Source organism: Engraulis encrasicolus, chromosome 16, assembly GCF_034702125.1.
Source record: "Engraulis encrasicolus isolate BLACKSEA-1 chromosome 16, IST_EnEncr_1.0, whole genome shotgun sequence".
NCBI lineage: Eukaryota > Metazoa > Chordata > Actinopteri > Clupeiformes > Engraulidae > Engraulis > Engraulis encrasicolus.
In genome coordinates this window covers 12,787,098-12,800,492 of record NC_085872.1, presented here as the reverse complement: position 1 = coordinate 12,800,492, position 13,395 = coordinate 12,787,098, and the positions used below count along the sequence as shown (strand labels likewise).

The 13,395-nt window shown below is 43.2% G+C and overlaps 1 protein-coding gene across 1 annotated transcript in view; it reads right to left on the bottom strand.

Annotated features, from left to right (window-relative positions):
• Positions 1 to 4,187: 4,187 nt before the first annotated feature.
• The window catches only part of tbc1d9 (TBC1 domain family, member 9 (with GRAM domain)), a 52,198-nt gene continuing 42,990 nt past the window's right edge, over positions 4,188 to 13,395 (bottom strand). The window contains exons 13-22 of the mRNA XM_063218664.1: positions 13,242 to 13,371; positions 12,968 to 13,066; positions 12,604 to 12,672; positions 11,575 to 11,815; positions 10,800 to 10,865; positions 8,300 to 8,392; positions 7,726 to 7,794; positions 6,999 to 7,102; positions 4,703 to 5,610; positions 4,188 to 4,560 (exon numbers count right to left, since the gene is read on the bottom strand). Coding sequence (XP_063074734.1) covers positions 4,527 to 4,560; positions 4,703 to 5,610; positions 6,999 to 7,102; positions 7,726 to 7,794; positions 8,300 to 8,392; positions 10,800 to 10,865; positions 11,575 to 11,815; positions 12,604 to 12,672; positions 12,968 to 13,066; positions 13,242 to 13,371 — 1,813 coding nt within the window. The 3' untranslated portion in view covers positions 4,188 to 4,526. The remainder of the gene's footprint in view (positions 4,561 to 4,702; positions 5,611 to 6,998; positions 7,103 to 7,725; positions 7,795 to 8,299; positions 8,393 to 10,799; positions 10,866 to 11,574; positions 11,816 to 12,603; positions 12,673 to 12,967; positions 13,067 to 13,241; positions 13,372 to 13,395) is intronic.

Below are 13,395 nucleotides of genomic sequence, written 5' to 3'. Positions count from 1 at the left end.
GCACAGGCCTCCTGAAACACGATTGGTGCTCCCACCCCAACAATTCTATTGGACCACAGCACTTCCTGATTTGATACCCCCATGTACACCATCACCACTGATGTTCAATCTCCCCTGTTCCACCCTGTTTGTGAAATATGAGAATGTGCACACTCAGAACAAAAGGTGAACAAAAGCCACAGCCACAGCCACAAAATAGCAATTAGCAACTTGGCACTAATCTAGCAATTGTATAACATTTAATAATCTGAGGACACCTCTATAAAATGATAAGATAAAGAAAGCTGAGTGCCAAGCGAAGAGAGAGCCAGTATTACTGAGTCAACTCTCAATTCAAATAATTGTTTAGCGGCAGAGGAGGAACAGCGGGGGGGCGGACACACACACACACACACACACACACACACACACACACACACACACACACACACACACACACACACACACACACACACACACACACACACACACACAATGTGCCCAGATGAGACCGGTGTTCACATACTGAACTTTGATACTAGTTAATAGCATCCAGTAGTACACAGCGATGTGTTCCACCTTGGGATTAAAATACGCTGTTATGTAATAATTGTACTAGGGCACAAGAAACCACAAGATAACACAACCTTTGTTGTGTTACCTATTCTTTTGATGTCTTGATCTCAGTGGAAACAATAGATTATGATATTACATGTCTGTCTGATAATAAATGGAGATAGTAAACCTATTTGCCCGCGACTTAAAATATGACTTAACATTCAGTGTATTTGTATGTGTGAAAAGAGTGTTGTGTATAGCAGCCAATATAAGGCAGAATAAAGGCACAATCTCTAGCCTTTAAAAAGAAAAAACCCTCTCCACTATTTTCACCCCACAATTTGAACAAGCAGGCTCACTGTGATTGGTTGCTCGGCCCCTCACACCCCCATGCACAAGACAGTGATGTCATGATCAGGGGTGCATTTCTCGACGCCATAGTTGCTAACTAAGTTAGCTACTTTGTTGTTGTCGATGCAATTTCCCATTGGCAGCTACCCAAGTTGCTAACTGGCTAACTACTACGTTTCCGAGAAACACACCCCAGATGTGTGTGCATGTACACTATGCATTGGTTTGTTTGTGCACAGTTGAGAGAGAACAGATGTTTGTGGAATTAGCAGTAAAGCCGAGATGGTTAATGACAACAGGGAGGAAACGTAATGTAACAAACAAACAATATGAGCCAGAAGATTGCACGCTATTTAAAACATTCCTATTGTACTATATGATCTCTCTAAGACTATTTGTATTTATATGTTGCTTGGCCAGTTTATGCATTTGCTAATACCACCCAAATAGAATGTGATTTTATTACACACACACACACAAACAAACACACATGCATGTACGCACACGCCCACACTATCACCAAAACAATTTGCTAGCCTCATAACTCACATATGAACTTATCTGCCATCCCATTCCTAGCCCATAGAGTTCAATATGATATCAGTCCACCTTTTGCTGCTATTAAAGCTTCCAGACATCAAGGCAGGGTGTGTTTGAGGAATTGAACATTCTTCTACAAAAGTATTTTATTGAGGTCACAACTGATGTTGGTCGAGAAGGCCTGGCTCTCAGTCTCCGCTCTAATTCATCCCAAAGGTGTCCCATTGGGTTCAGGTTAGTACTTGTATGGTAGACCGCCTGGGAATATCAGGTGTTGAAAGCCTTTTATTTTCCTGTTTACACACATTATTTTACATTTTTAAGTTTTTATACTGAAAGCAATGCTCTTTATAGAATGCGAGAGAGCAAATGAGATTTAAATAGGACCTTTTTCAGCCTGAGCTCTCACGGCCATACCACACTCTCAGAAGCTAAGCAGGATTGGGCCTGGTGAGGACGTTAGCAGAATATTAGAACTGTGAAAATGAAAACCTTTTACTGTAGCTACTGCCATCTAGTGGTTATTCTCCTCACTTATCTTTCCCAAACAAGGACACTCTATACCAGGGGTCAGGAACCTTTTTGGTGGAGAGAGCCATAAACGGCATTTTTTTTACAAGAATTTTTCATGAGAGCCATACCATTTTAAAAAACTGAATACAATGAAAAGCATGTATTTCAATTAAGCCCAACAATTTTATAGTGTACTGTAAAGTTATTACTTTTATTGATAACAGGTAAATATAGGATTGTCAACCGTCAACCTCATCATGGCGAAGGTCTGGGAGTCCTCTCCCTAAAAAATGTGTATTTCTTAGATGTAATTTCCTGCATTTTAACACATTTTAACCTCCCGTGTCCCGTTTCAACTCAATATGGAACCCGTACTTTTATTTATAAATAAAGGACTATTCTTTATTTCTTGGGATGGTTGGAAACCCTAGGTAAGTAAGAGCCATAGACAGTTCCCAAAAGAGCCAGATGTGGCTCTAGAGCCATAGGTTCCTGACCCCTGCTCTATACATACATACATCAATTTGTCCATCAGTTAAGTCCTTTATTCATAAGTGCAGGTATTGTACATAAAAACACAGTAATGTTTACAAAAACAATGAGTCATCAGTGAGTCTATGTGTTTTAATCATCATTGATTCTACACTTAGATGGGGCGGATCAGAACAATGTACAAGATATTTAAATCATTCACAGTAAAAAAAAAAATAATGCACAGAAAAAGAAACATTCAGTCAAAATAAAAACAGCAGCATACAGGATAAAACAATTAAAAACATGTAATAAAGTAAAAAAGAGCAGCTTCAAACAATAAATAAACATGCAATGGCATAGTGGTAAAATTGAGATTAAAAAACAAATGGCAACTTGTACTATAAATGGTAAAACAAATGTCAACCTGTAAAACCTTTAAGAAAAACCTGCTTCCTTTCCAGTGAGTTGGATTCATAATCTGATATAATGTTATCTTTGCAGATCAGGAATAGATGGGTACAGGGGTTTAAACAACATCCATGTCTTTGTCCTTTGACTGTGCACTAATTTCCCAAAAAAGATAAGAAAGCTGTATTTCTCCGCTTACACATTTTACAAACAATCATAACATTGTCTTGCCGTTTTGTACACATAAACATCAGCATAGTGAAGAATGCAAAGAAGTGTTAATCATACCCTAACCATAGGCTACCCACTGAATAGGGATTATAGATCATACCCTAACCATACCCGCTGAACTGGGCTTGATGTTAACTTTTTAGTTCACCGGCCACTGTGGCTAGTGGTTTTCCCAGAGTCACTAGCCATTATGCCATTCTGCTAGCCAGAATTTTATTGTCAATGTTTTTCTTTAGAATATTCTTGCATTTAAATAAAAACAATTGATGCAACCACTGTGATTTGTCACACCAAAGAATAAGTTACCAGTCAAAGTGGCTAGTGAGACTGAAATTGCTACTAGCCACAGCCAAGTTTTGCCAGCAGGTGCCAGTGTCAAGCCCTGCCACTGAAGAGTGAGTGCGTACTAGATGGCCACTACCTAAGGACAGAATAGAAAGTGCAGGTGCTTAGAGTTACAGAAGTGTGTGTGTGTGTGTGTGTGTGTGTGTGTGTGTGTGTGTGTGTGTGTGTGTGTGTGCGTACAAATCTGTTCATCTGTTGGTTTGAAAGTAGAATGTGAGTAGTTTAGAGACAAATAGATTCTCTCTCGCTTTCTCTCTCTCTCATTAAAAACATCTAACCTTTAAATTATGGCAACGAATGCTAAAAAATAAAAATCTTTCTGTGTGTGTGTGTGTGTGTGTGTGTGTGTGTGTGTGTGTGTGTGTGTGTGTGTGTGTGTGTGTGTGTGTTGTGTGTGTGTGCGCCTGCAAGCGTGCGTGTAGACTGTAGAGTGAGTAAGGCAGAGAGAAACAACAGGAAGAGGACAGGAGTGTGTCAGAGGAGCGTGAAGAGTCAGGTGGATAACGGGCTGGGCCTCACTGTTACTGAACCACCTGATATCTGGACAAAGTGTCTGCACAGTCACATCACACAAGTACACTGTTTAGGGGGGGGGGGGGGGGGGGACGACTGACCAACTTTGACAATTGAGGATTACAATTTCCAAGAGGAACCTCTGACAAACTGTACTCTGGCACATTCTCTTCATTTCACCTTTGCACAGAATTGTCCTATTTCAATGTCTACAGTAAATCAGTGTTTACGTTACGTTCCTGTCAGGCTATCCTCAGGTTCTGGGGGGGGGGGTTCATTCATAGCTTTCATAAATAGTTCACTCTATTTCTATAGGCAGCATCATTTCCATCATATGGCCGACACACACAGTCATCCTGTTTAAGACTCTTGAAGTCTCAGGGTCCAGTCCTTTATCAAGCGTATCCAGCACCATATACCAGTTCGGTCATGACCGCTGGCTCATCATTGATATTGAATGTGACTTACTCAAGTGTCCATCAAGAATGTCACCATAGGCATTTGTCAGTGTGCAACATCCAGTAGAACCAAAAAGTGATACATGATTGTGAGTACTGAACTGTATGTCAAGGTAAAGGATTTAAACGGAGTCTCTGAGTTCCAGTCGCAATACGTCACACGGTCACATGGATGAGTGTGTTCCCAGTGCTGTGGACAATTGGATGAGATGTTACGTACATTATAAAGAGTGAAAGATATATATTGTGTTAGTGTTTTTTTTCCATGTAAGTGTCATAATAATACGTATATTCCTCTGGTCTCGGCCTGGCGGCGTGATGATGTCACTTACCCTGAGAGCGTGATCTCGTAATCGCTAAGGGACGATGACTGTGTGCTGCCAGTGCCAACCTTGCGCACATTCTTGGCGTTGGTGATGCGCGCCGTAATGTCCACGGGCTTCTCGAAGTAGAGCACCAGAGCGTGCTCGGTCAGCACGGACGCCAAGAACTGCTCAAAGGTAATGGCCCAGTCCTTGTCTATGCTTGTACTGTGGGGCAGGCCCCCCCCACTGGCAGAATGAGGCACCCCCCCTGAGACAACGCGAGATCCTGCTCCGCTGTGGGGGGGCCTGGCCTGGCTGCCACCACCACCACCACGGAGGCCGTTGCTGCGCACCAGCACGGTGTCGTCGGCGATGTCCTCGCAGTGGAGCTTGTCGTCCAGCTCGTGGGAGCCGGCGCTCAGGACGGAGTACGAGGACATGGACGTGTCGTCTTTGGCCTCGTCGTCGGAGATGAGCATGGCGGAGGAGGACGTGCCGACGACTGAGTCGTCAAGTTTGATGTCCTCCATGGGGGTGGCACAGGGCAGGGGCTGGGGCTGGGGCTGCTCCCGCTCCCGGTGGTGACCCTCGTCCGTGTCCGCGTCCGCGCTGCTAGGCTTGGGGTGGCTCTCCTCCGTGCTGGAACTCAGCGGGTCGCCCTGGCTCCTCCGCTGCAGGCGGGGGCGACTTGACGACTTGGACCTGCGGCCACAGGCTTTGCTGTGGGTGAGCTGATCTTCCTCGTCTTCGTCTTCGTCTTCGTCCTCGTCCTCCTCCACGAGGTCTTTGCTGGAGGGGCTGCAGAAGAGCTTGCCCACCTCGCCCATCTCCAAGAGCAGGCTGGCAACGGTGGCCGTGGCGTGGTACAGCTCCTGCTCATTGGGGTCCTCACTGAAGAGGTTGTACAAAGTCTTGCACAGCTCGATGAACTGACTCTGATGGTAAGAGGACAACAGACAAAGACAGTATCAGCATCTCTGTGATGAGGAGAGAAGCAGGAAGGGATAATATAGAAAGAAACACAAAAAGCCAGAAATGGACACCATAAAACATTTGATAATGCCCAAATACAGTACCCTGCCTTTTACTGGGATTTGCTTAACGTGGCATGTGCACACCCTGATAAACAAAATGGTAATTGCACTTAATCTATGTTAGTTTATGATAATACATTATTGGAACATGTACATTTTCCAGGGAGGGCTAGGAATGGCTATTGGTGCAGTGTGTGACCCAACATACAACACAAAAACAAGCCACACACACTGAACATGGAAGTCCTTGTGCACAACCTTTAAGTTGTCCAGTGCCTCTTTTCCACTGCCGGTTTTCTGGTTGGCCTACAGCTCGACAAAGTGCGATTCTGACGCCACTTTTTGCTTTTCGAATAGGCACGACACAGCTCAAACGTAAAGCAAAAAGTGGCAGCCAAGACACACTGTGTCGAGCTGTAGGCCTACCAGAAAACCGGCAGTGGAAAAGAGGCACTGGTGCAGGTATAAGGCAGGAAAACTTGATCTATGTAAAATGGTCATTAAACACGGCACACTGGATACTACTCCTTTTTATTCTCTATTTTTTGAAGTTTGCTTATATAGATAAAGAGATAAAAAAATTAAGAGAAAAAAGCAACAGTATCCAGTGTGCCGTGTTTATTGAACATTTTACATTAAGCCACACAACATGTTTTGTATAATATGCCCCATTTCAACCATTCCAACCAGCAGGCTGAGGTATTGCTGTGCTGTTCTTGTTTTGAATTATACAGTCACTTCCAATGGGGTGAATAAGAGCCATACTATTCCTCTCCAGACATGTGGACCTCCGTCTCTTCCTTTTACTCATCAGCTCACCACACAGCTCACCTTTGTCCTCTCTGTTACTGATATTTTAAGCCACATTTTCAACACATTTTCAACACACCCATTCATGAAAGTGGCTGTTATTTTAAGACCATGATGACCTAACCTGTATTGAACTGGATTACACCGCCCTCTCGATTAAAATGTGCCAAAAGCTGTGATAATCAAAAGAAAAAATGTCTGCACACTTAAACCTTCGTTATGTTATTTTAATCTGCCAAGCGTTTGGTCTACTGACCTTCCTCAGAGCTCCTTGGCAAATTAAAATAACACAACAAGGATTTAAGTGTGCAGACATTTTTCTTTCATTTAAGCCCATTAACTAATGTCTGAAAGGCCTGTTACTGATATTTTAAGCTACATTTTCAACTCCCATCTCTGAAAGCGGCTGTTATTTTAAGCCCATGAACTAATGTCATTAGGTCACAGTGCAGTTTGAGAGGGGGGTGCTGTGGTGGCACCTGATTCAGCTTAGGCAGGTCCTTCATATTCTCCAGCTTGGCCTTGGCTTCCTGGTTCCACAGACGCAGGTAGGTTCTGTAGTCTGGAGTGTGCGTTTTCTTCACTGCTTTGCAAAAAAAAAGAATAACAGTGACAGAATAACAATTTATTACTGATGATAAAAAGTCAAACTGTTTGAGTTCATCAATTTCAATGACAGGTAGTCCTCCTACAACATGTGCTTTTGACAAAGGAGTAGATTTTATAAGAAAGCCAGGCCAAAAGATTGGCTTTAGGCTCTGGTATAGACAATAGAAACTGGGCTGACACGTGCTGCATCAGTGGGAGTGGGATATGGTTGGTGAGTGACTTAACTTCTTAAAAAAGTGTTTTTTGGGGCTTTACAAGCATTTTATTGGTTTTTTTTCTCAGACGACAGGACAGTGAGGCAGAGACAGGAAGTGATTAGGGAGAGAGACGGGGAGGGCTGGCAAAGGACCCGGGGCTGGGGCAGGAGTCGAACTCGGGTTGGCCGCGTAGCAGATGAGTGTCCTACGTTTTCAGACAATGCCCATGGGTTTTAGTGACTGATGTAAATGCAAAACGCAAACCATATTTGTTCAAAGTCACATTGAGCAACTAGTCAAGTAAGGTTTGTTTGAGATCACCTTGAAATACATTTTGAGCATCTGATGCAGTAATTGAAACCTTTGTAGTGTGTTGTGTGCATGTACATCTTTACTATACCTTTCTCAGTTTTAAAGGTCACCCTCACAAATCCGTCATCCTTTTCATTCTTGCACTTTGGGCCAAGGCCTTAAGAGTGGAAGGGCACAGTAGACGGTAAAGATCACATTTTAGACAGCCTCATTAACACAGTCTCCAGAATGTTAAACAGCTCACTGGTGCTTTTAGAAGCAGTCACAGTCAGGTAGTGCAACCACAGCTAGTGACATAATTGTATAAAATAGTTTTCATTACATTTGTTCCATGTAAATGAAACATTATTAATATAAAATATTACAGTAAAATACAATATATAGTATAATATCATAAAATATAATATAATATAATATTATATAATATTATATAATATAATATATAATATAATATAATATAATATTAGAAAATGTATCAACTTCACGCAGTAGTGATATTATGGCAATTGTGGTTGTGCCTGATGTCTGTTTCTAAATACGTCAATGACCCAAACATAGATGACAGTGCAGATGGATGACAGACTGCATTGCTGACGTCCAATGCTGAACAAACGCCTCTACCCTCAACCCAGGCCAAATCCTCTATTGCCATGACAACCCACCATGTGATGTCTCCGGCGTGATGTCCTCGAAGAAGTACTGTGTGGCTTCAAACGCTGAATCAGGCTCTTCCTGTTCATGTGTCAACACAATGTCTGAGGAAATGTAGAGAGAGAGAGAGAGAGAGAGAGAGAGAGAGAGAGAGAGAGAGAGAGAGAGAGAGAGAGAGAGATAGAGATAGAGAGAGAGAGAGAGAGAGAGAGAAAGAAACACAGAAGGCGGCAGAGAGAGAGAGAAAAAGAAAGAGAAAATAACTTATACCGGAAAAAGCTCCATAGACTAAAACTATGACTCCGCTGAAATGGAGAATATTCTCACACAGCAACATCTACAGTAATTCCCATTAATTCTAATATTCAACATTAAAAAAGGAACAACTATTACTAAATTATTGCAGTTATTTTGGATCAGTGATTACATGTACAGATATTCCCGTTCAGAGGGACACAGGAACAGACCATATGCACATTTGTTTACAGAAATTTCATACATGAGGAATGCTACCATAATTTCAAAGATACACTCTTATCTCGAGTGTGTCTGTGTAAACCGTTCAGGTGCAGTGTACACAGGAATGTTATCTGTACAGACTAATTCTACCCATTATTGGCCCCTAGTGGCTAAATTGAGTCAGAGCAGTAAAGTATCCATACATCGAGCATGGTCATATCAAAATACACAATCACACACACCAGCAGAAACTGCATTACAATGTGATCATGGGATATAATGTTTTGAATGAAAAAATCTAACTCTGTAACATCTATTCAGTTAAGAGATGTGCAGCTTCTGGCATGGAAGAAGAGGCCGTGGGAAATACTACGTATATCTAGCCTAGAAATCTAGACGCCCCTAGCGACCGCAAATTGAATTTGCTCCCGGGGGCAGTCTAGCGGACCCCGGTCGTTTTGCGAGGCTGAAAGTTATCCGATGACAGGGCCAATCAAATCGCGAGGGGGGCCGGGCTACTTAGTAAACAGGAAACTTTCTAAGAAGAAGCATGGTGTCCGTCCGTGCTACGTACAGCAAGTGCACTTATTTTTAAAAGCCTGGATGATAATACATTTCGTGTATGACATGGACTGATGTAATAATACACCATGAACTTATCGGACACAAATAGATCACAACACAATACCATTTGATCATTCGATGTTTTAAACTAGCTCGGTAAGCTAAGTTGAGCATTTTACAGGACCAGATAGTCACACGCTATTATCTAGACCACTACTGTAGGTGTAGAGTGAAATTGCTGCCCCAATTTCTGATAAGACACATACCATTAAAAACGAGACATTTGGGAGCTTTGAAAGTCTTTGAGTAGCTTACTAAATAGATGGGAATGGCATAGTCTACCAAGCTAGTGGCTAGCTAACCTGTCGTCAATAACACAGAGCTAGGTATCCAGTCTTAAAAAACCATTTAACAAGCCCCAAATGACTCAACATTTCGCTGGTTGATCAAGGAGGGCCATGTGGTTGAAAACGAGGCATTTTTGAACTGTATAAGTGAAAACACGATTTATTAGGACACTTGTTTGTGGCTGTGGTCATCACATGCATTCACTGCTACGACGGCTCGAATTTGCCGCTCCACCTACAAAGGGGCCCTCGCTGGCTAGCTAACCTGTCGCCAATAACACAGAGCTAGGTATCCAGCCTTGTATTACATGCCTGCCCCAAATTCTAATAAGATCCATGTCATTAAAAACGAGACATTTGGGAGCTTTGAAAGTCTGTAAGTCGCTTACTAAATAGATGGGAATGACACATAGAGTCTACCGAGCTAGCGGCTAGCCAATCTGTCGTCAATTACACAGAGCTAATATCCAGCCGTGTATTAGTTATGGGTATACAGCTAGCTAGCTAACACCGAACATGCCATGTTGACAACAATCATAAATATAACCATTTAACAAGCCCCAAATTGCTCAACGTTTCGCTGGATGATCAAGAAGGGCCGTGTGGTTGAAAACGAGGCATTTTTGAACTATGTAAGTGAAAACACGATTTATTAGGAAACTTGTTTGTGGCTGTGGTGATCACACGCATTCACTGCTACGACGGCTCGGAATTGCCGCTTCACAAGACAGCTGTGACGTTACACAGAAGTGTGTGGGGATTGGTTGTTTGCCATCCAATTGCGTGGCGTTGAGTGCTGAAGCAACCGTTTATCCCGCCCACACTGCTGCCCAGCCCTCCTAGACCCTGGTACAGCTTTTTGCTGTACGGGTCTGGCTCGCTAGGCTAACGTATATCATGTGTCATGTCAAGTGGGAAACTCACAGCTAGCCTGTCACCAATAAAGCAAGGAACAGAAATAAAAAAACAGACCTGAGAGAGGGCAAGAGGCAGGCCCTTTCTGTGCTTGAATCAGGAGTAAACCATTTTATGCATTCTAACATGACCATTCAGAAAGACAGACAGACAGACAGACAGACAGACAGACAGACAGACAGACAGACAGAAACACAAACACAAACACACACTCTCAGTGACTTACCTGGCAGGACGTGCATCTTGTATAGCAGCTTGAGCTTGTCAGTTAGGTCTCCGTGGCAGAGTACACCTGCAAGTACATTGCTCACATTACACACTGGAGTCTCCTCAGGTTTACAGCGCCATAAAGACCTGTAGCATCCATCAAAATCCCTAACAGCAGAGCTAGATGCTATAAAATGGATATAGATGCCATGATGCAACCATTGTGTAGGGGAGCCAAACTGGTTTACGGCTCTTAGCCACACACGCATGCATGAGAATGGGATGGTGTTACCGGTTTTATCTTCATACATCAACATCAACGAGACACTTATAGACCAATAACACTGCCCACTCTCACATCAGCACACAAATGTTAACCTGGCTCTTGGCAGATGCCTGTAGCTCTGCCTTGCTCCAGAGATACAGCATATCTATGAAGGCTGCATTGGAGAAGAGCAAAAGGCATCCTTGCCGCCAATTAAATGTCTTCAAAATTGTTCTCTGCTCAAAATCCTAATGTGGAAATTCAACAACACAGCTGTAATCGCTGTGATCCACTATTGTCTAAAAGAAACAGTCTATGTCACATCAATGCAAATATGTGTCTGGTGATCCTGATGAACCAGTTTGATTTTCCCTAATGTAGGGCGATGGGAAACGCTTCAAGGTAGCCAAAAATGAAACACCCCTGTAAAACTAAAACTGTGGGGAATTTGGTGCACCCTTCCCTACATTCAAGACATTCAAGGTTATATGGCTGATTCTATGCGTTTGTGTTTTTGTGTGCCACCTACTTAGTCCGCTCACAAACTCGCGGAAGTTGAGGAGCGCGTCAGAGTTCTGGTCGAGGAAGCGGAAGAAGCGCAGGGCCAGCACGTCGGGGTGGGAGCCACAGGCCCAGGGGAAGAGGGCCGCGAACAGGGCCTTGAACTGCTCCAGGTCGATACGGTACTGCTCCAGGTAGGGCAGGCTGGGGTCGTGGCGCGCCGTGGGGTTACTGGTGCCTCCCCAGTAGCAGCTGGTCAGGTGCTCCGTCTGCAGGAGAGTATACATGGGTTTAACATTTTTGTTTTCCCCTGGCTGCGCGACCCTGGGTGCGCAATCTCAACCTCTGATTGTTGGAAACCGCTGTCGGTCAAAATTAGCTCATGTGGTCGGCTGACAGTGTCTTGCCCCTCCTCACAACACCGTGTTTATAAACAAAAAGAAGCCATGTATAGCATATAGCACAAAGAGGAAATGAGATGAGCAGCGACGAGGGAGCACATATCAGAGGCGAGGAGAAAAAAAGATGCAAAATAAACAGATGGAAATGAAGGTTAGAAAGGTTAGAAAATGAAACAGGAGTGAAAAGCAAGAGGATATGAATCAAGGAGGGGAACAAGAGAAGACCCAGATAGAAAGAGGAGCAGGGAGGGAAGATACAGAAGGAATTCAAGAGCCAACTTTATCTCACTGGTAAAGATGCTGACAAAGCATGTTCAATATACAGTATACACACACCAGTGCAAATAAGCTGACCCTAGTGATAAATATCACCACACACACACACACACACACACACACACACACACACACACACACACACACACACACACACACACACACACACACACACACACACACACACACACACACACACACACACACACACACACACACACACACACACACACACACACAATCTGCTAAGCCACAAGGAGCCCTGTGGTTTGTTATGCAGTGAAACTAGAATAATTATGAATGATAATGAAACTAAGAATAATTTTACAAAATATATCACAATAAATTAACCGCTGAATGAGTAAAAGTGTGAAACCAACCTTAAAGAGCACATACAGCTCCTCCAGTTCATCTATGCTGAAGGCCGTCTCAGTCACAATGAGTCTCACCTGCAATACACACAGATACATAGTCAAGCAACACACCGCTACCACACAAGACATCATAAATGGGGTTAAACTGAATTAATACATCGATGAGGTGCATTATACAATAGTAATTACTATTGCGCAGGTACCAGGAATAGAGACAGATATCTCCAGGAATACCATAAAATATTTTTCCAAAAATTATGTGTGAGTTGTTGTAGTTGTTATGTACAAGTTGTTGCATTTCATCTATCAACATTTTACTTCTTAAATGCCACCATTGAGAACTAAATAAGGGAATATGAAGATACTTTACCACATTGCGTTTGGTTGTGTCCTCGATGGTCTGAATAACCCTCAGCCTCTGTTTGAAGCGCATTTGCTCAATGACATCGGCTCGAATGGAACCAAATTTCTGAGAAAAAAAAGAATACTCAGTCTTCAACAGTGAACGTCTTCAATGTCTTCAATGAACAGAGCACGCCTGGGTGCGGACGCACGCATGCACACACACACACACACACAAACACACGCACACACAAACACATGCACGCGCACACGCACATGCACATGCACATGCACACACCAACCTCGTAGGAGCTTCGGACCAGTTTAAAGATGTCAACTTCAGGGTGGGGCTCCCCATCGTCTGTGAGCAGGGAATGCAGGTGCGGAATGGGTGGCAAAGTGCTGTCCTTATTGGTTACACTGTCCAAATACCTGACAGACAGAGAATAACATATA